The sequence below is a fragment of the Microtus pennsylvanicus genome, chromosome 12, assembly GCF_037038515.1.
Source record: "Microtus pennsylvanicus isolate mMicPen1 chromosome 12, mMicPen1.hap1, whole genome shotgun sequence".
In the NCBI taxonomy this organism is placed as follows: domain Eukaryota; kingdom Metazoa; phylum Chordata; class Mammalia; order Rodentia; family Cricetidae; genus Microtus; species Microtus pennsylvanicus.
This window is the reverse complement of record NC_134590.1, coordinates 77424387-77446163: the sequence shown is the minus strand read 5'-3', so window position 1 is coordinate 77446163 and position 21777 is coordinate 77424387. Positions and strand designations below refer to the sequence as shown.

General features: G+C 39.2%; 1 protein-coding gene across 1 annotated transcript; it reads left to right on the top strand.

Moving 5' to 3' along the window:
• Positions 1-1765: 1765 nt before the first annotated feature.
• Etaa1 (ETAA1 activator of ATR kinase) lies at positions 1766-18805 on the top strand. Its single transcript, XM_075944404.1, has 6 exons — positions 1766-2090; positions 3181-3309; positions 3741-3817; positions 6495-6607; positions 7379-9324; positions 18367-18805. Exons 1-6 carry the CDS (start codon positions 1886-1888, stop codon positions 18495-18497), a joined length of 2601 nt encoding a protein of 866 aa, XP_075800519.1. The 5' UTR covers positions 1766-1885; the 3' UTR covers positions 18498-18805.
• The last annotated feature ends 2972 nt before the right edge of the window (positions 18806-21777 follow it).

Below are 21777 nucleotides of genomic sequence, written 5' to 3'. Positions count from 1 at the left end.
GTTTCTTGGTTATTTTACTCCTTTTTTATTCCCATACATATCTTAAAGTTATCCCCCTGTTACGCATGCATGCACCCTGTTCTGAGAGTCACACTGACTATAGACCAACCTGGGAAGAAGTGACCCTGTTAAAGTGCCACAGCCACGAATGCAGCATAACCTTTGTTTATTTTGGTCTTCAATTTATTTCAAAGTGTCTTCTAGCTCTCTCTGTAGAGCTGGCACCTTTTAAATTCACTATTTGTTGCAAATCATATTCTCTTAAACTTTTCTTTATTACTAACCTATTAAAACACAACTGGCAGTTGAATTTCACTTTGTAGTGGGAATGGAAGAAAAAGGCCATAGCTATGTTGACGAGTCTACAACGTTGACTGTCTGACCTCTTAGGGGCCTGCACCTGTTGATACTAGTGTTGGCAAGGATGAGGCAGGAAGACCAGGAGTTCAAGGCCATGCTGCATTATATAAGGGGTGCCTGCACTGGGCTACACTATCTTAATGTGATGAGAAAAACTGGAATGCTGCAGATATAACCAAATAATCTTTATGTCTATTTTTAGTGTCCTAATTAGTCACTAATTGTCCAGCTCTCTGTCAGGCTGAACAGCCTGTTGACTATCAGGTAAAACATCTGGAATGCATTATTAGGAGACCACTAACTTCCATCAACCGAAAGGGGAGGATATTATCAACTCTCCTTGCCTAAAGCCTTGGAAGAATTAATACCTTGTTTTGTTCTAACCCACCTATCTCCTGCTGTCCCCAGCAAAGTGTTCGAGAAATGTTTCCTTTGTGTTTTGGTCTATGAACTGTTAAAGATTGTGTAAATGCTTTCATGTAGAAATATGTTTTTTTTTCAGGGCAACCTAAATCAAGGCTCCCTGGACATAATGATTATTTGGTTCAAAATAAACACAGTCTTAGATGACAGCTTTGTTTTGCATGTACAGTTTCCAACAACTGTTAATTAAATTAGTAACTTTTCCCACGTCTTGGATTTTCCTATGCAAGTCACACATCTATGCACAGTCATTTGTATTCCTCCTAAACCACATCACCTGTTTTCTCAAATTATTGAATAACATATTATCAATTGAACCTTGGAAATATGCAATTTAAGTTGTGCCTTATTTCTATTGCTGCAATGAAACACCATGACCAAAAAGCAAGTTGGAGCAGAAAGGGTTTATTTGGCTTACACTTCAACATTGCTGTTCATCACTGAAGGAAATCAGAACAGGAACTCAAACAGGGCCAGGAGCTGATGCAGAGCCCATGGACTGAAGGCGCTTACTGATTTGCTCCCCTGAGGTTGCTCAACTCGTATCTTAGAGAACGCAGGATCAAAAGCCCAGGAATAAAACCACCCACCAGGGGATGGGCTCTCTCCCACTGATCACTAAAAGAGACCTTACAGCTGGATCTCATTGAGAAATTTCCTCCTCCTTCCTCTGATGACTCTAGCTTGTGTCAAGTTGACACCCAAAAGCGGCCAGTACAAGTTGTAAATTCAACAAGAATCTGCCACTGCATTACTGTCCCACATGCTACCCCACAACCACTTGTCCAGAGGAGAGTTCTGCAATTCCTCCTTTGCTGGGTAGGGATGAAGACAGACCTCTAGGCAAAGCTTTCTACTTGGAACTGCCTTTGCGGCTAGCACTGCGGCAGCCTCCGTATCTCCGCCCGTCATAGGACGCAGCCAATCAGCGTCAGGCTCAGCAACCCCGCCCTAGTCGGACGCAGCCAATCAGCGGCAGCGTCTTTTGCGCGCCTTACTTGCAAAGATGGCGGTGGCTTTTGGCGCTCAGGCGGTGTGCCGAGCCGTTGCACAGCTCCTCGGTTGCAAAATGTGAACGCGGCAGGAGGAGGGTGCCGCCGGAATGAGTCGGCGAAGGAGGCTTGCGGACAGCCCTGGCCGGAGGAGCACGCCGCGCAGGGCGGCTGCCGACGACTGCTGCCCGGCAGTGGAGCCGGGGTCCCGGTGGTCCAGGGCGGCCCGCAACTCCCGTTCCTGCAAGGCGGGAGCTCGGCCTTTGCGGCGGGAGCAGGTCCAGGCGGCGGCTGACGACCGGAGGAGCCCCGGGGGTGAGGAGAGGGCGGCCGGGGAGCCGAGCCCGGGGTGTGGGTGGGGTGCGGAGAGGGCAGGGAGAGCAGCTCCGGGGGTTTGGAGTGCGCGGGAGGCTTAGGCTGCAGAGCGGAGCCCCTGATCCGGGCGGCGGTGTCTCTTTTCGGGTTGACTCTGGTTCTGAGCGGACCCTGTGCTTTAAACTATCCCCGGGGAATTGGGCGGCTAAGCTTTTCTTTTTTCCCTTCTTTTTTTTTTTTTTTTTTTTTTTGCACTGTTTTGCTTTTCAAAAAGGGTCACCTCAAAGCTGTCGTTTGTTTCCGGAACTTGCTAGGAATAACATCCGGTTAGAATAGCAAACCAATGGGGCGTTCCTTTCTGATAACTTTTCGAGTTAGATTTTTTTTTAAAGATTCCTAACCTAATAAGAACCTTTCCTAGTGTGTGTTCTTAAAATAAAACTTCTGTTATCTTGTTTGCCTCTGCTATGACAAAACAAATCCAAGAAAGAACAATGCAATTGTAAAAATTTAAGTGATTCTAAACAGAACTTCTCTAGGAACAGATCACTCATGTTTTTTTGGAGTTGTTAATTAGAGTATAAAATTCGGGCAGACTTGATAGGAGGAGCTTAAACGAGTTTAACTAGGGTTTCTGTTTGGATAGTTGGCAGTGTATCTGCTAACAGCAAGGAGGTTCGTAAAGTACGAAAGCCATGGAGATAGTAACACAGTGACCAGGTGGTATCATTCCTGGGCCTATGGAATTAAAAAAAAAGTACTAACTACAATGTTAAATTTATGAAGTATCAATTTTACTGAAACATTTCTATTGTGTTTAAAATAGTTGTTTTGAAGAGACGTTTTATATTGGGCATAAAAATAATTTGTGCTGCCGGGCGGTGGTGGCGCACGCCTTTAATCCCAGCACTCGGGAGGCAGAGGCAGGCGGATCTCTGTGAGTTCGAGGCCAGCCTGGTCTACAGAGCTAGTTCCAGGACAGGCTCCAAAGCCACAGAGAAACCCTGTCTCGAAAAAACCAAAAAAAAAAAAAAATAATTTGTGCTGCTCTTGTGAATGCTTAAAACGGGACAATTGTCATTTTGTACAGAACAGTATGAGACACCAACAAGAGTTGTGAAAGTGGATTTATTATCCTATACCTTAAGTTCTCCTAATGATCCAGATGGACAGACCGATATCTTCTGGGATCAGAATTCTCCAATGACCAAACAGTTAGGTAATCTGATGCAATTGTTATATGGAAGCTGGGTGGTGGTGGTGCTCGCCTTGACTCCCAGCACTCGGGAGGCAGAGACAGGCGGATCTCTGTGAGGTCGAAGTCAGCTTGATCTACAGGAGCGAGTTCCATGACAGCCAAGGCTGTCTCTAAAGAAAAAAAGGGGGGGGGATTGTTATGTGGTTAAGTGTTTGGTGAAGGATTGGTATTTGTAACATTTTAGTAAGATAACATCAGAAACTTTGATACAGTGCACTTTTTGTTGTGTTCTTGAGACTCTTGAGTGATTTTTCTAATACGCAGGTGATGTTAGTGCAGAGTCACTATATATACTGTAGTGTGAGTTGCACTGGTTACAATCGTTTTCTAAAAGGTAACAACAGATTTTAAAATTCTTGGCCTAAGATTTATAGAAATGTCTGTTTCTTTAGGTAAAGGAAGAAAAAAGCAGATTCCCACTCCATACACGGATGAGATTTCACATATTGTCAACCGCATTGCTCCTCAGGTAAAGACAGCCGTTTCTTGGTTTATAAAACAGCCAAATTTGTTTGCTGCTTGCTTGTGTCCTCTTTCCCATTTGAAATAATGTATTTAGAGCAAGAGAGGTTGCTGTTAGCTTTTCTCTTTCTGGGTGTGTGTCTTGAAAGAAGAGACAAATTGTAGAGTGGATAGTATTGTCATCCCTTAGTGTCCATGAGGCACGGTTTCATGACCATTCTGAATACCCGAGTTTGCAGATTCTGAAGTTCATTACAGATAATGGTGTGGTTTTGTGTGGTAACCTGCGCACATCCTCCCATGTACTGTATTTATTTATTTAATTTATTTTTTTTTGCAGTGCTGGAGCTCAAACCCAGGGACTCACTTCTGCTAGGCAAGTGCTCTTCCATGAGCTATGCCTCCAGCCCACCCCATAAACTTTAAGTCATCTCTAGTTTATTTAATCCTTAAGTAATACAGTTAATTGTCATGCTGTACTGTTAGGGAAGGAAATCAAAGAAAATGCCTGTATCTCTCCCCTATTTTTCGTCTGTCATTGGTTAGATGTAGAACCTGCACATGCAAGTAGATATTTTGCTTTAATTCTCTTGGAGTAGTAATTAGTGACTAGCGTTTTACTTTTGTTGTCTTTAATATATTTAATACCATGCAGCATTTTCTGCATTGTATTTTGAACAGTTGTATAATAGAACAAGCAATGTAAATTTGAGTTTTGGTTGTTAGTGCTTGTCCACTGTCTATAGTACAGATTTTCCTCATTGCAGTTGCTCTCACTTGTATCCACTGAGTTATAAAGTCACCAAGAAATGCTTTAAAACTGGGGCAATCGCTGGGCTTAGGTGTAGGCCTCATACAGTCTCTTCCGAGTAGCGAAATGCTCATAACCTCAGTTCATTCAGCCACGAAGAATTATTACCTGATTTGCTGTCTTCAGTGGATTACTAGGATTAAGTTATATAAAATTTATAATAAACTATAGAGTGCTATAAATAAATTATGGTTTATTTATTGTAATAAACCCATCTTCAAAGATTTTTTTCCTTCACTTTAATTTTTGTGATGCTTTAATGAAATAGAAGTTTTAGTGAATCGTGGAACACAAAGGAATCCAGTAACTGTTATTCCTTGTATTAGTTCTGTCGTTAGTAAGCAGCATTGCTGAGAACATCAACTGTTCTGAGTTTCTATTTTTTCTTCTCCTTACTTTAATATTTTCTTTCTCTATTTTCTAAAGTGTGTCTATGTGTGTACATATGTGCTCTCATAGGTGTACGTACATGCGTGTGCATGCATGCCCACAACATGTGTGCAGGTCAGAGGACAGCTTGCAGGAAATCAGGTCTTCCACTATCTTGGTATGATTCATTGTACTAACACTTCGTTTAAAAGTACATTTATGCCATAATATTATTACTCCGTATGTCAGCAATAAATCTTCATTAACTAAATCAAAGAAGCACAACAAAACACTTTTGGGCCAGCCAGCCTGACTAGTGGTGTAATGTTGAGTATCCTGTTGGCTTTATGAGATGGGCTGGGAATAGCAGCTGTTGTGAACAAATAGCAGCAGTGCCCCATGGTAACTGGAGTCATGGAAAACTGCACTGGGATTAGTTAATTCATCTCCAAGTGTCAGACCCTCATAATTACAAAGGTTTGAGGTTTTCTTAGTTATCTTCAAATCACTTAGTTCCCTCCTAATGGTTTCAGATTTCATTTTTTAAGACATACATTTGCATATTAGACAGTCATTCCATTTTCTGGAGTGATAACTTCAGCGGTGTTTAAGGTGATATCTTTGTTTTTATCATTTATATAATTTTTTACGTTGTGCTACTTAAGATCAAGTATAACCGTGGCTTTCAACCTTTTTAATGCTGCATCATTTAAAACAGTTCCTCATGTTGTGGTGACCTCCAACCATAAAATGATAAATGCTTTTGGAGCTAGAGGTTTGCCAGACGTTATAGTCCACAGATGGAGAACTGCTAGTTTATAATATAATGTTCATTCCATAGCTTTTTGGGGATTAAGGAACAGAAAAATACAGCAGAAACATCCTAATCTAAGATCACTTCTTACTTTAAATTTTTTGTTTTTGTTTTGTTGTCTGTCTCCCCATTCTTAGATTTAGCCTTGACCTTGCTCTAAAATATCTAGTCCTGACATTACTCTGTCTGTGCTCAGTTAAAGTCAAGATGGAACTTCTGGTTCTTAGATAAAGAGTTAGCGAGAATAAGAAACAAAAATTGGAGAATCATTGCTACAGAAGGAATTCTGGATTTATTCTTATTTTCATTTCTGATAGTTGTACATAGTTTGTTCTGATTTTATGAGTTTCTTACAACAACTGAAATGTTATTCCCTTTTATAAAATGTTCCTTTATATGTATATGACATCAAAATGCTTTTGATAGGTAATGTATATCAAACCTTAGTTTTTATAAATATGGTTTGAATGTTTATAAAAATTTGAATATTTCTTTTTTTACTCGTGGAAGCATACATGGATCATGTTTCCGGCCTTTCTCCAGTTTCTCGTTGTTTGAGTTTGTTAAGTGACCGGTATCACACTCTTCTCTTGCCCCTCCAGTCTCCACTCTCCTTCCTTCTTCTTGGGGAGAAGGGTTAGTCTCTTACTTTGTGGTGCTCTTATGTTCTTTTTCTTCCCTCTTTCAAAGGACGAAAAACCAGTGACAAACTCCATGCTGGGTGTGTGGATTGGTGACACTGCTATTCCTTGTACTCCTAGCATAGCAAAAGAAAAGTCAAGAGTGAAAATCCGCTGCACAAAGTGAGTTCAGATTTCACCTTCTTATAATTCAATGAGGCAGATGTTCTTACTTGCTGACTGAGGTTTTTGTCCTCCCTGGTTCCCGCATTTATAAGTCCCAAAGAAAATCACACAGAAGTCTACATTAGTTATAAACTGATTGGCCCATAAGCTCAGGCTTCTTATTGACTCTTCCCCCCTTCCCCCTGAGAACGGGTTTCTCTGTGGCTTTGGAGCCTGTCCTGGAACTAGCTCTTGTAGACCAGACTGGTCTCCAACTCACAGAGATCAGCCTGCCTCTGCCCCCCCGAGTGCTGGGATTAAAGGCGTGCGCCACCACTGCCAGGCTTCTTATTAACTCTTATAACTTATATTAGCCCATTATTCTTATCTATGTTAGCCACATGGCTCAGTACCTTTTTCAGTGGATTAATCACCTCTTCCTTCTTCTCTGGTTGGGACAGGACTGTGGAGGAGAATGAGCTTCCTGGTCTACCTCTATTTCCTGTCTGGTTGTCCTGCCTATACTTCCTGCCTTGCTATTGGCAAATCAGCATTTATTTAAAACATAATTGACAGAATACAGTTCCACACCACTTACTAGCATTATAGGTTTTAGAATAAACCAAACTAGTAAACTTTTTTGATTCGATATGTAAAATTCCAGAGTTAAAGACATGTTTTTCTGAGACTTAAACATTTAGTGTTTTGTTACACCAAAATATACTAAATGATAATTGAATAATTCTTAGACAGTTTTTTAATTAAAATGTTTCAATGATATTTTAATAGGTTAAAAACAAAAACTCGAGAAAAAGAACTCATGAAATTGGCTAAGCAGTTTGATAAAAATATGGAGCAACTTGATGTGATACAAGAGCAAGATGGAAAGAATCATGATTTTATCCAGGCAGCTTCAGAAGCAGGACATGTACACCACCGTAAAGATTCTGTACAGATGGAAATAGATAACACAGTTCCGGAAATCGATTGTGCTCTAATGAAGAAGCAAATGGAAGGAAACACCAGAATATCTGTGGCAAAGGAGCAAGACAGCAGTCAGAAACCCTTTGACCAAAATGTTGAAGCAGCCCTGAATGCTATTTTTGATGGTTCCACTCAGATGTGTAGTGGACAGCTAAGCCAAGGTGTGACGAATTCTTTTCTGAACAATAGCAAAACTACCTTTGTGAAGAAAAGCAGTTCAATAGAAGAGGAAATTATTACTAATGAAACTCTGGTCACTGAAAACCCGCCAAGCAGAACTCCAATATCACCTTCCCCTCAGGTAGATACTGCCTTACTGCGAAAATCATGTGTGACTCCCTGTGCTAAGAAGCCAGAAGCTTCTACTAAACATCTTGATGGGCTGACTACTAATGATTTTGAGGATGACTGGGAAAGCTTGCTAGGCAATGAACCTTTCCTCATGGAAAATGCTGAAATGCTTCAACCCCCTCCTTCAACAGCTGCCCAAGGTACGAGTCAGAATGCAGCGTGTACCATCACTGCTAAAAATGATACAATCACATCAAGAGCAAATATGAATCTAGGTCGAAAGTCAGGAGATTCGAAAGTAACCCTGGACCTTCCTTCAAAGCCATGTAACAGAGAACTAGGAAATTCTGGAGGATATAGATTTTTATCACATCCAAGTGATGAATCAAGCAAGTTACCATTAACTGGAAATAAAATGAGGTTTGAGAAATGTTTGGGTAACATTAAAGATGACGGTTGTGTTGATGTCTCAAATATTGCAAAAGTAAAAGAAGATAGTCGCAGTAAGTGTACAGTTAAGTGTGCTTCTGATAGTTCTGGTTCATACTCAAAATATCTTAATGAAAGAAACAATGGGCTTAGTGTTAACCTGCCTTTGAAAGCACCTATCGATACTGCTCCCCTTGGTTCTGTATTCTTGGGCAAAGAAAACAGACTAATGGATCAAAACTCAAACCAGACTAATGGATCAAAGTTCAGTTCTTCCCTCGATGACTGGAATGATCCTTTGGTGGCCAGTGAAATAATTGAAGCATGCCATGAGTTCGAGACTACCTGGGAAGCGGATGATGTAGATGATGATTTGTTATATCAGGCATGTGATGACATTGAAAGACTAACTCAACAAGAAAATAAGGGCAGCAAGCAGTCAGAAAGTATAAATAACACTTCCAAACAGGGACCCAGAAATATTTCTACTGCATCTAAACAACATTGGAATCTTACCAGTTCCTCGGTACCACCGTCCCTAACAACTAACTCAGAGATACATAAATCGTTGGAGGTAAAGAAAAGAGACACGTGTGGAGCTTATCCCAGTATTTTGGATGCTACAACAAATATGTCTGTGTGCTTTAAGAATTCAAGGGATAATCAACATGTACCAGTCCAGGTGAATAGCTCAAAATTTATGCTTGCAGGAAGTTCAAGTTTGAATGTTAATTTGGGTCCTGTGAGCACAGAAATTACCAATATGAAGTTGAGTACTCATCAGCTATCCCACATCACCTCAGCAACTCAAGCTCAGAATGACAAGTTATTGAAGGTTTCAAAATTTACATTTAAGACAAAAAATCCTCAGTTTCTTTCTCCATTAAACCAAAATTGTATAGCAGGAAGTATACCTGTTAGCAAAATCTTGCAGGATTTAGGAAAAAAAGAAACTGTCAGTTCACTGCTTGAGGCTAATCAACACCCATCTTCAATAAATTATTCTGAATCTTTGACACCGTGTTCTAAAGGTATGTATAAAATAGTTTTCTTTGAAAAGTATTATCTTGAAAATTATCGATGCTGTTTACTTGTTTTGCCTAACCAGGTATAATTAGTATCTGATACCAAATTCGTAACACTTGTGACAAAATTAATGATACTTGATGCAACCTTTTAAAAATCATTACAGTTGATCTTTTTTTCTGATTGTTCTTATTTCTTCATAAATTCCCTTAATCATACCTCAGTAATTGTATCTTCACTGTCCACCTTACAATATTGCTACCACCTTACAGTGTCCTCTATGTCCCCTTCATATTTTGTTCTTCAAAAAGCAAACTAGGCTTTTTAACCCATATAAAACATTTATGTGTATAAAGCAACCTTCAGTGAATGACTCATTTCAAATAAAATCTAAAACTATAATCTAAAAAACCCTTAACCAGTCTCACATGCTAAAATATCAGAAATAGAATACTGTATAATAATTTGGAGTAATTTTATCTGAGAAAAGCACAGTTTGGTATATGTCATGAAACTTTTTTCGTCAGCTTATATCATATAAAGTGATGTTTGATTATGACATTTTCATACTTGTAATAGCATAACTTTATTGTAGTTGCTACCTCTAATTACTCTTTTTCCTACTGGCTTCCTTCTCATCCCAAATAGTCACCCTTTATTTCATTTTTCTTTGTTGCTTGCTATCATGAAGTAGTAAGCAGTTTTGTCTAAAACTTTCCCCACATCTGTTGAGATGATCATGTGATTTTTATCCTTCATTTTATTTTTATGTTTGTTGATTTGTGTAGGCTGAATCATGTCTAATCCTCAGAATGAAATCAGATTGATCACGATCCTATTAATAAGTTACTGAATTTGATTTGCAAGTATTTTATTAAGTGAATTTTGCTATGTTCTCCAAGGAAATGTATTGTTACATCCTTATCCCGTTTTGATATCAAAGTTAATACTGGCATTGTAGAGTGAACTTGAATTACTTAAGATCTCTGGTGTTTTTACATATAGGCAACTCCTAGCTATAAAATTCTCTCTTAGCGGTGACCTAGCTGTTTTCAGAATTTCTAGTAAGTTGTGTTTTCATTTTTACTCGAGTCTAGAAATTTCTAAGTTCCTGACACACTTTTCACCCTCCAATGGATCTGATAACAGAAGAAATTATTTTCTCCCCCTCATATGTGTGTGTGTGTGTCTGTGTCTGTGTATGTATGTATTAAGACTTAAGGACATAACATGTGTTTCGAGAAAGTTTAATGGTTTGCTAGAAGAATTTCTGCAGTGGTTGAATTGAATATTCAGTATTTATCCTTTAAATCCATTTGATTTGTGGAATAGTTAACTTAGAGAGTTGTTGTATTACTTGTTTTTCTGCTTGAATGATCTGTCTATTGACAAAAATGGAATATTATGGTACTAAAATTCTTCCTTGTGATTAGATCTCTCAATCCTCACATTTCTTAGGATGGCTTACCTTGTTAACAAAGGTAAGATGGGTGCACAAAAGCCACAGCACAAGTATGGAGGTCAATGGGACACCTTCTGGAAGTCAGTTCTCTTTTCTGCCAAACTCAGGGCCCTCAGTCTTGGTTGCAATCACCTTCTCAGATCTCTATTTACCGAGTGGGTCTTGTTTTACAATAAGGTCATGAAGTGTAACCTTTTTACCCACCAAACCATCTGTATGGTGGCCAAGTTTTTCTTGTTTGTTTTGTTTGTTTTAATTTGGATTTTGAGATAGGATTTTCTGTGGTTTGGGCTGCTGTCACTTTGTAGCCTCAGACAGACATGAGAATTTCAGTGCTTTGATTTTAGTCTTCTTGAGTGTTGGGATTACTATCACACCCACCCTTCGTCATATTTTCTGATGGATTGCTTCCTTTAAAACTCAGTGAATTGCTTTATACCCTTTCAGTTTGGCTTGAAACCTGGCTTTGTGGTCTGGGCTTTCAGATTCATTTTGTTTTTGTAATTTCATTCTCTGTTTATCACCTCCTGAGATCCAGCAAATACTTAGATTCTATTCAATAATCTTTAACTGGAGAATCACGATTGTTTACATTTAGTGTGGTTGTTCACAATATGGAATGATTTCCTTCTTCATCTTGAAAGATTTTCTGGTTTACCTGCTTACAACTGCTTGATTTCTTCCTAAAACCAGTTTCTTTATTGTCTCGTCCATTAAAATTTGTTATTTCTAAAATGTATTACATCTTTTGTTTGTTTGGTTTTTGTTTTTCAAGACAGGGTTTCTCTGTAGCTTTGGAGCCAGTCCTGGAACTAGCTCTTGGAGACCACGCTGGCCTTTAACTCACAGAGATCCACCTGCCTCTGCCTCCGAGTACTGGGATTAAAGGCATGCGTCACCGCCGCCCAGCTAAAATTTATTACTTCTATAGCTCTTGTACTTGTTAATCTTTCTTCATCTGTGCATAGTATTCCTTTAGTACAGTAGTTCTCAACCTGTGGATTGCAGCTCCTTTGTGGGTAGAAAGGCCTTTTTATAGGGATCGCCTAAAAGCATTGGGAAACACATTTTTACATTATAGTTCACTACAGTAGTAAAATTATAGTTATGAAGTAGCAATGAATATAATGTTATTGTCTGGGTTACCACAATATGAGAAACTGTTAATTAGTGCTAGCCTCCTTATTCCCCAGGGAAAGTTGAATGCTATCAGTTCATTCAACAGGACACCCGTTCAGTATCTTCACCAATACAGGACAGTCAGATGTGATAGGGAGTTTAATCAAAGCAGGAACTCAGTTTATTACTGTGAGTACCTCCAGCCAGTGAGAAGCAGCCAAACCCTCCCTCTAGCTGTAGGGGCGTCTGTCTAGTTTTTGCTGTCTCATCCTCACTCAAACTCGAGCCAGGCTTTTCTCTGTCCTTACATGCCTCGAAGTCTAGGCTTTTTTCTGTCCTAGAGGCCTTGAGGTACAGGCCCTGAGATAATTTTGGCCCAACATCTCCCCCTTTTGTTTTAGATCCCACCCTCTACCCCGGTTACCAAGCCAGAATTGCCCACCAGGGAGAGAGTACAGGTCAGGACCACCCTATCTGGAGTTTCGGCCTGGACATCCTCAAATTGAGAGTTCATCTGTGGGGTGAGATGTATTGAGTCTATCATAATGTACTCGAAGGGCCATGTACCTGTTGTATCTGTTTTTGAGATCCTTGTTTCAGCCTTTGGAAGACTCATGGGCCAAAAATACAGATCAGTAAACAAATAGCCATTGGCCCAATTAGGGAAGAGACAAGTGTGGTAAGCCGTGGGGACCAATTAAACCAGGTCTCATGGGAGTTCTTGACTTAAGTGAATTATTATCTTTTCTTAACTCATCTAGGGTTCTTGTAACTATCCCAGAATGGTCTGTATAGAAACAACATTCTTTCCCAAGTGCACTGCAAGTTCTTCACTGTTCTATAAACGGCAAGTCCAGGCTTCTCCTATTTTGTAAGGTTACCCTTCCTAAGGAATCCAAAAACTTTTCTAAATAACGTAATGCAGTCTCTGTCTTTTCTAATTATGTCCAGCCAGTCTGCTCACATCTCCAGGAAGAACAATAGCCCCCCCCCAACACACACACACACACACACTCACACAGTTTCTAATAGCAATAGTAGAAGCAGTCTGGTTGCTCCCTGGGCATACATAAAAGGATCTCTGCAGGGGAGGATATGTCTCCTAAGGACATGAGAACACCCAGGGTAGAATGTCTGGGGTAGGGTGCACCCGTGAGAGCCTCGGTGTTCAAGTCTTCTTTCCATCCCCGGAATCCCGGTCTCTCATATCCCAGCTCCCACGTGCCAAACCGCAGAGGTCAAACATGAGGTCAGGCTACCATGTCCAGAGTGTTGTCATCTGAGAAGTCTGGTTTAGGATCCTTCCAGTGCCAGCGCTCCGCAGGATCGACGTCACCTTTTGGGGGCCTGGACCTCAATTTCTGTGAGAAGAGTTAACATGACTACCACCGGGAGGGCCATATGAAATAGATAAACAGGAAACACTATCCTAAAGGGTTACTCTTTTCTTGGGCAGTGGTTATTTTTCTTTTCTCATGTTTGAATTTAAGGGTTGTTCACCATAATCTCTCTCTTTCTTTATTGGTTCTTTATTGGTCACCTTGGTCTTCCCCAGTGTCCTGAGGTGAGGGGTAGCCATATAGGCGTTTTCCCCTTTGGGAAAACACATCCAAATCCAAGGCCTTGTGTTAACAAGGGATCTGGGCCCCTCTGCTGGTTAGTGGGAGGATCCTTCCACCTAACCTTTAGGCAGGGCCTCCTTGGTAGGGATCCCCAATGTTTCTGGAATCCATTTTGTTCATCTGATTTTTGAGAATTTAAAAATATTGATGGTTAATAACACCTTTTACAATTGTAGATGGGGGGAGACTTCTCCCCCTTTCTATTTTATAAGGACCTCTTCAAGATATTGGTGATGTCTTTCAACAATCGCTTGACCATGAAAGGTGTATGGGATCCTGGTGGTATGGATATATTCCATCTCTGGAAGAATTCATTTAATGTTTTACTTATAAAACAGGGTCCGTTGTCAGTCTTGACCTGTTGTGGTAGTCCCACCATAGCAAAACATTATAAGAAATGGCTTTTGGCTTGAATTGCCTTTTCCCCAGTGGGTGGTAGCCCAGCATCCCTTAGAGTACATGTCTATGGTCACAAACATATTTTAGTTTGCCAAACAGAGGGTAATGTGTTACATCTGTTTGCCAGATGATATTAGGTCCTAACCCTCTTGGGTTTACCCCCAGCCCTTGTAAAGGGGAGGGGAGATGTGGAGAAACTGTTGGCAAGTGTTACATGTATGAACAATTCTCTTTAATTCTGTTGCGGGGCTCTGTGGGTATAGGTATTTGAGTCCTCTCCAGTTGACATGAGTTAAGTCATGCATTTGAGTATCATTGTATGGTCAGAGTTGAGACCTCCTTGAGATAGGTCCCTGAAGCTGCAGCATCTCCAGCAGCATTCCCTTGGTAAATAAATGAGGCCAGGGAGATTTTGGTGTCCTCTGAGATGTTGACTATATATGGGTTTTTTTCTACCTTCTAAGAGCGATCCACACTTGGTTCTCCTTCACCTGCTTACACTCATTCAGCTGCTCTACCCACTGGCCCAGCTCCTTGGGTGAATGCCTTGTCATCCATGGTGGCATGCCATGGGTCCCCGCTGCCTCCCTGCTCCCTGCCTAAGCCCAGTGGGCAGCTGCAGGCCTGCCCAGCCCCACGCCCCAGGGTGCGGCAAAGGACATGCAGCACAAAGCATGGTGCAGCTGGGGGGCGGCTCTGGCTGGACCACAGGCCTCTCAGCGCTCTGGCCTGGGATCTCTCGCTCTTTCTTTCTCCCTCACCCTCCTAGCCAGTTATTTTCAGATTCTTTAAAACTCTCCTGGTCTCTGACCTTTTTCTTACCCGCCTGTTAAAGGAGGCAGAGCAACTGTGAAAACATGCCTTAAGGGCCATAGTAGTTGGATAGAACTCCAATGATGGGGATATAGCAAAGTGTTTTGCCCTTTCTATGGCCAGAGTCCCCATCTGGTTCCATGTGTCCCACGAGAAAAGATTCCTGGTGGGTACCCAGGGGGCCATGGTAATTATATCCTCCCATGCCTGGATCACATTGTGGTCTGACAATCCCAGGCCTTGGGAAAGAAGCTTATATCTCAACGCCTTAAGCGCTGGATCATTATTGTGTGAAGTTTCATTACCCCTCGTGGGGTCCCACTCACCTTGAAGACCACTTGGGAGTGGGACCAGTGCCCCACATTCTGGTGCCAGTTGCTAGGCTTCCTAAGCTTCCTCATTCCCCCAGAGAAAGGTGAGTGTGCTATCCGTCCATTCTGCAGCCCTACAATGCCTAACAGTCAGACATGATAGGGAGTCAACTCAAAGCAGGAACTCAGTTTATTACTGTGAATGTCAGCTTATATATATTAAGTGACATCTTGTGATATGGGGTACCTCCAGCCAATGAGAGGCAGCCAAACCCTCCCTCTGGCCGAAGGGGCGTCTACCTAGTTTTTGCTGTCTCTTCCTCACTCAAACTTGAGCCAGGCTTTTTTTCTCTCTTATAGGCCTCGAGGTACAGGCTCTGAGATGGCGAATAATTTTGGCCCAATAAATTGGTTGCTGCATTAGGAAGGTTGAGAACCACTACTTTGTCATCTTCAGTGATGACTTAGTGGTCATCAATTGGTACTGTTTATTTCAGTCATTGAAGATTTTTGTTTCTCCTTCTGCTTCAAAGGATAACTTTGTTGTATATGCATATATGTATTCATAGTAATCTTGGTTGGTACGTAATTTTTATGTGAAATACATCAGACATGCTATCTCCTGATTTTAGGTTTTTTTCTGAGAGGTCTGCTGTTCTGGTAGGTTTTTCATTAGATGTGACCTGTACTTCTCCCAGCGTTCAGTATTTACTTCCATAGATTTGGGATCTTTTATGAGTTTCTTTTTTTCTTTTTTTTTTGTTTGTTTTTGGGATTTTTATTTATTTGTTTGTTTTTCAAAATGGGTTTCTTTGTAACTTTGGAACCTGTCCTGGAACTCACTCTGTAGTCCAGGCTGGCCTCGAACTCCCAGAGATCCACCTGCCTCTGCCTCATGTCCTGGGATTAAAGGTGCACAACCACTGCTCTACTTTTAATGCCTTCAGTCTTTTCCCTCTCTTAGACTACAAGTGCTTTGGTTTGGTCTCTTTTTGTTGTTATTGTTCTTTTGTTTTGTTTGTTTGTTTGTTTTTAAAGACAGGGTTTCTCTGTGAAACAGCCCTAGCTGTCTAGTTTAGTCTAACTATTTCTCTGAAGTATTACATGTCGCAATCGTTTTTTAAAATTACTCTTGGAATACACTTTCTTAGAAATTATTCTTCAGCTTTGTCTTTAAGTCTTTATGCTTTTTGTCTTGAATCATTTTTTTTAAGCATATAAAAAGATGTGTTTCTGTATTTATTGTTTTATTTAAATAGACAGAACTGGATAACACATGCTTGATTTTTGCACTTCCTTAATAAATTATAACTGTCATTTCTTTTAGTACCTGTAGGTTTCCTTTAGTTCTTTAGTGCCTATGTGCTGTATGTTAAGTTATATGGTTGTTCACATTGGGTAAGATTTGTTTTATTGATGAAAGCTTAGGTTTTTTACAATTACAAACAGTACAGTAGGAATTCTATATAAACTTTTGAACTTTGTGTACTTGTATATATTAATTCCTAAAAATACGATGTAAGAGAATGTTGTGAAATTTGACAGCTATCACCAGATTTCTTCCAAAAAGGTAGAAAATTTTGGTACAATGAGTATTTTTCCATGTTACAGCCCAACGTGCCTTGAAATGTTAAAAATTGTTGTCAATGTATTACAGTTGTAAATATTAAAGTAAATGTAACTAGTTCAGTGAAGTTTCTAAAATGAATCTATTGCATATGCTTTATTTATTTATTTAGTTAGTTAGTTAGTTATTTGGTTTTTTTAGAAGTGTTTCTCTATAGCTGTGAAGCCTGTCCTGAAACTAGCTCTTGTAAACCAGGCTGGCTTTGAACTCACAGAGACCTGCCTGCCTCTACCTCCCGAGTGCTGGGATTAAAGTGTGCACCACCCAGTAGGGATTAAAGCCCTACTGCATATACTTTTAATTCCAGTGGCCAGTTACACTTTTTTTGTAAATGTAATAATTGGTTTGAAATAAAAATACTTTGTCCTTTCCAATAGAAAGTAGATATATTTTGAGTCTCCTTTCATGAGCAAGAGAAATTTGTGTAAAATGGTTCTGATTTCACTACCTAAATATTTCTCCACTAATATAATACAGATTCAGCTAAAAAGTTAGGGTTTAATCAGTAAATTTACATAAATGTATATTAGGGTTATAATCTTAGATATTACATGTCATTTCAATGAGAGTAATTTCTAATCTGAAGCTTTAACTTACATACACACACAGAGACTTTTCAGTTTTCTGATACATTCTCCAATGAAAATAATATTTTAAACAATTATAAATAGCTTGTGTTTTAGGGGTCTTTGCAATAATTATCTCAGTCCCATGTGCAAAGTAATGGTTAAGTTGTGACTACGAAGAAACTCTTTGTAAAGTGCGACATCGTCAATACATATGGGTTTTATATAGAGATTACATATGACACTTTCCATAAAGATGTATTCTGTAGATTGACAATCTCGTGCTAAGAGTCTGGGGGAGTATTCAGTGTGGTCTCAAGTCAAACAGCGCACAAAACTCCAGGATATTTCCATGTCATATCTTAGCTTTCTGGGCTGATAAGTTGCACATCCCTTTCTTTGAAGAAACTGGGTGTTTAACATTCCTGGTTCTCCGAGTGCTTATCAGTGAGCACATCGACCTCCTTGCCTCCCACACAATTGGACATGAGAAGTTTCATTCTGTCACTCAAATCTTTTTCTGGTAGAGTAAATGTAAACTTTGTCACTCTTTTAAGGAAAAAAGTAACTTAGTATCCAGCTTTCCTTCATAGGTCTTTGGAGTCTCCTTCCTTTTCCTTGCCTTCCCTTCCCCTTTTTCTCCAAGACTGTCTTAGGTAGCAGAAAATGATCTTGCAGTACATACTGTAGGCAGTGTTCACTGGATTTCCTTTCATCTCCAGAGTGTTGGCATTGCAAATATGACTCATCATTCTCAGCTATATTTGAAGGATTGATAGACGGTTCAATTCATAATGTTTTTACTCTGTATCAATGTTTATATAATTTAAAAGTTGGTGGTCAAAGAAATTTATATAGTCGTGGGTTAGATGTCATTGTTCTCATGAATTATTTGTTGAGTTTTCAAAAATCATTTTTTATCATACTTGAATGTGAATATTGGGTAGAGGCTTGGCATCATCTTGACCTAGTACATTGTATTTATTATGTGTGTACATGTGCTTGTATGTATAATGGTTCTGTGTTACTTAATGATCAAACCAGTGCAATATAAAAGCAAAAGTTAAATCATATTCAGGATAACTTACAGGTTATAAGATTAATCCCTATGCTTTGTTTACTTTTTAGGTAAAGAGGAGAGGAATAGAAAGTATTCTCCTGAAGAAATCCAACAGAAAAGACAGGAAGCACTGATTCGAAGAAAGGCCAAAACACAGGCGTTGCCTGCTTTGCATTCAGCTTCCATTTCACTGCTTTGATGAAATTGGAGATAGACGGTTTCACAGCTATTAATAACTATCTATGATAGGACTTTTTTCTTGATTTCTCTGTGAGAAATTTAATGCTGACTAAAAAGCATGGGCTTCTACTTTATTATTTAATAAATCAGTGTTTACTATTATAAATGAAACTTTCTTGGAGCTGTATGTGAATTATGTATAAGTTTTTGAAGAGTTAGCAATTATGTGTCTACAGAAGGAAGTATGTGTCTTTATTACATGATAGCAACTGATCATCAATACTAGACAGCTGTAACGCTTCTAACAGATTAAAATGACTAAACTAACTCTGCTCTGTAGTTTTTTTCAGTTACTTAAGGTTTCTTTATACAGTACAATTTTTAATTAATTTTTCCATATTCTTAGTGACCTTGCTGAAAAGTAGATAACGTCTATTTAATTTTTTTAAAAAAATATTGTTTTCAGTTGCTAGCCAGAGGTAGGTTTAAATTTTAATATTTCTGAATATGTGATTCAATTTGAAAACATGTCACCATTAGGAAAAACAGACTAGCCTTAAGTGTAGTTTAGCAAAAAAAATAAAAAGAAAATAGATTAAGCAAAGTCATAAAACATCATTAACATTAGAATTAACAGAATCATATTGTCTGATCCAGTTCCTTTACCATATAGGTTAAATAGAACAATCCAAGCTGCTCTTTTTCTTTGTATTCATGTGTATTTGAGTCAGGGTCTTGCTATGTGGTCCTAACTGGCCTTGAACTCTTGTCATGCAGAAGACTTCAAACACAGTGATTCTCCTGCCTCAGTCTCCCGGTGCTATGAGTACCACTATGCCTAGCTCATGATTTTCCTTTAAAAGTCACAGACAAACCTTTGTTTATGTTAGAATTGATTTTTCTGAACATATAAAGAATTACATAATTTGTTTTAATCTATTAGTACTTAAAATAATTTGAAGGGGCATTAACACTAAAATATAATTCAAAACACATTAAGGACTGCTTATTAACGGTTCTTATATATATTCTTTATTTTAAAGAGTTAACTGATCTTTCCAGGATTCCAAATTAGACTTTCTATTTTCAGTTTTCTTATTACTGTAATTTTCCTTCCAATCAATTATTTAACTTCACTGTTTTTCCCCTCTGTCTCTGCCTCCTTTTTGTCTTCTAAAATAGTAATATAAGCCTTAACTAGTGGGGAGAGTATATGACAGTAAGGATGCTTGTGTTTTTCTAAATGGCTTTTAGAAAGTATGAAGAAAAGTTTAGCTATAAAGAGCGCCCATCTTGGTAAGGTGTTCACTACTGTTCAGGTGTCTTTGAGCTGTGACAATCTGATAGTTATTAAGTGCGTACCATTTTTCAGATGATATATAAGTATATTTTAGTTGTTCTTATTATTTACCAAAGAGTATATTATAATAGAGCTAAATAAATGTTGCAAGTTTTGATGCAAACAAGTAAAAAGACTGCTTTTCTCATGAGCCTTCAGTCTGTTCTAAGTCTCTCTCTCTCTCTCTCTCTCTCTCTCTCTCTCTCTCTCTCTCTCTCTCTCTCTCTCTCTGCTCAAGTTCTCCTGTAACTTCTTTCTGTGGAATGCTTTAAGTCGTTCTGCTGATCTTCTTACACTGGCCTGTTGCATCTGTTTCTTGGGAACGCATACCTGACCTGGCTTCAGCAGGAAGTCATCTCTTTCGTGGAAACTATGAGAGCACTTGTTGATGATGAATGTGTGCTCCTCCAGCAGGATACCCCTGCCGTCACATCACTCTACTATCCTCATTCTTCAGTTGCTGTTGGAAGCACTAGCATGTGAAGACCTGTCTAGTTTGCATGGGTTGGCACTTTGCCAGTTTCAAGAGACATTATCCACAAAAGTCAAAGGAGCAGCTGGTAGGCCTGGAAGCAATATTCTTTTGTAAGCCTTTTTGCTGTTTTTGCTTCACAGAAAGTTTAGTTCAGCAAGACCATTGTTGCAGAGTTTAGACAGATAACTGACTACAAGAACATGGGTTAGTTATTGCAGAAATAGTTATATATAGTTATGAACCACATTTTTTTCCTAATATACTTTTTAAATTACAAAGAACGAGTACCTTCCTCTGCATCTGTATGCTTACTACTGATATGTGATGGCTACTAATTATATTCTGAACGATTTGTGGTCACATTCTGTTTGTGAATTTTTTCTTGTTCCACTGAAATTATAACTCGGAGTCATTCAGCTTTAGAGTTGAAAAATGTTTCTTGGAAAAGTTTAAATTTTATTTAACATTTAATTGATCCAAGTGTTAAACTGAATTTAAATTGTTCGAATTAGACTATGATTTTCAGCTTTTACTAGTATGCTCATAAGCACCTGTGAATTCACAGATACCAGATGTCTTGTGCCTTCTCTTAGGTGTCATAAGTGAACATGCATAGGTGTTGATTGTAGAGTTTTGTCTTTCCAAAGTTCTTTGGGTAATAAATCTTAATTGGTGAGCTTCATTTAACATTGCTAAATGTTTTACTTACCAAGTAGTTTTAAGCTTTCCTTTTAATTCTCAATACAATCATATAACACTTCAATTTTGTATGTGAGGGAAATCTAGTAAATAGATTAAATGACTTTCTCGAACTCTAAGTTAATAGTTTAATACCAGTGTGATTTAAAAATTCCATAATCAAAATAAGGTTACTGTTGTATATCTTACAAGAGCAAACATTGTCTTGGGAGAGTGTAGGCAGAAGCTGCTCATTTGTTCCTGGCCACCCAGACCTGAAATACCACAAAGAAACTGTATTAAAACACTGCATGGCCAATCACTTAAGCATATTGCTAGCTAGCTCTTATATATCTTAAATTAACCCATTTCAATTAATCTCTGTATTGCCTGTGGTTGTGATCTACTGGTAGGGTTCTGTCCGGCCTCTGTCTCCCACAGCAGCTACGTGGCTTCTCCCTCACTCCACCTACTCTTTCCATATGTCCCTTCCAGCCTGGCTTTACTCTGCTAAGCCATTGGCCAAAAGCAGCTTCTTTATTAACCAATGGCAATAAAACATACTCCCAGCGTACATCACCTCCCACATCAGGTTATCTGAACTTACCCAGTAAAGCTGTCATGACAGAACACACGTGCAGCAAGAAGTCAGTAGTCATTGATTTTACTTTAAGTAGAGTAAGCTTTTCCTCAGGTGATGCAACACTATTGAACAACCCACACAGCGTGAGTGAAAACCATCGGTAGTCACTTAGCAACATGGAAAATTGGCGTCTATAAAATATGAATTTGCACTTTGAGCTAGCC

Coding starts and splice junctions, on each gene's coding strand:
- Etaa1 (XM_075944404.1), top strand. CDS start 1,886: ATGAGTCGGCGAAGGAGGCTTGCGGACAGCCCTGGCCGGAGGAGCACG. Junction 3,310..3,740: donor TCCAATGACCAAACAGTTAG/GTAATCTGATGC, acceptor CTGTTTCTTTAG/GTAAAGGAAGAAAAAAGCAG. Junction 3,818..6,494: donor TCAACCGCATTGCTCCTCAG/GTAAAGACAGCC, acceptor CCTCTTTCAAAG/GACGAAAAACCAGTGACAAA.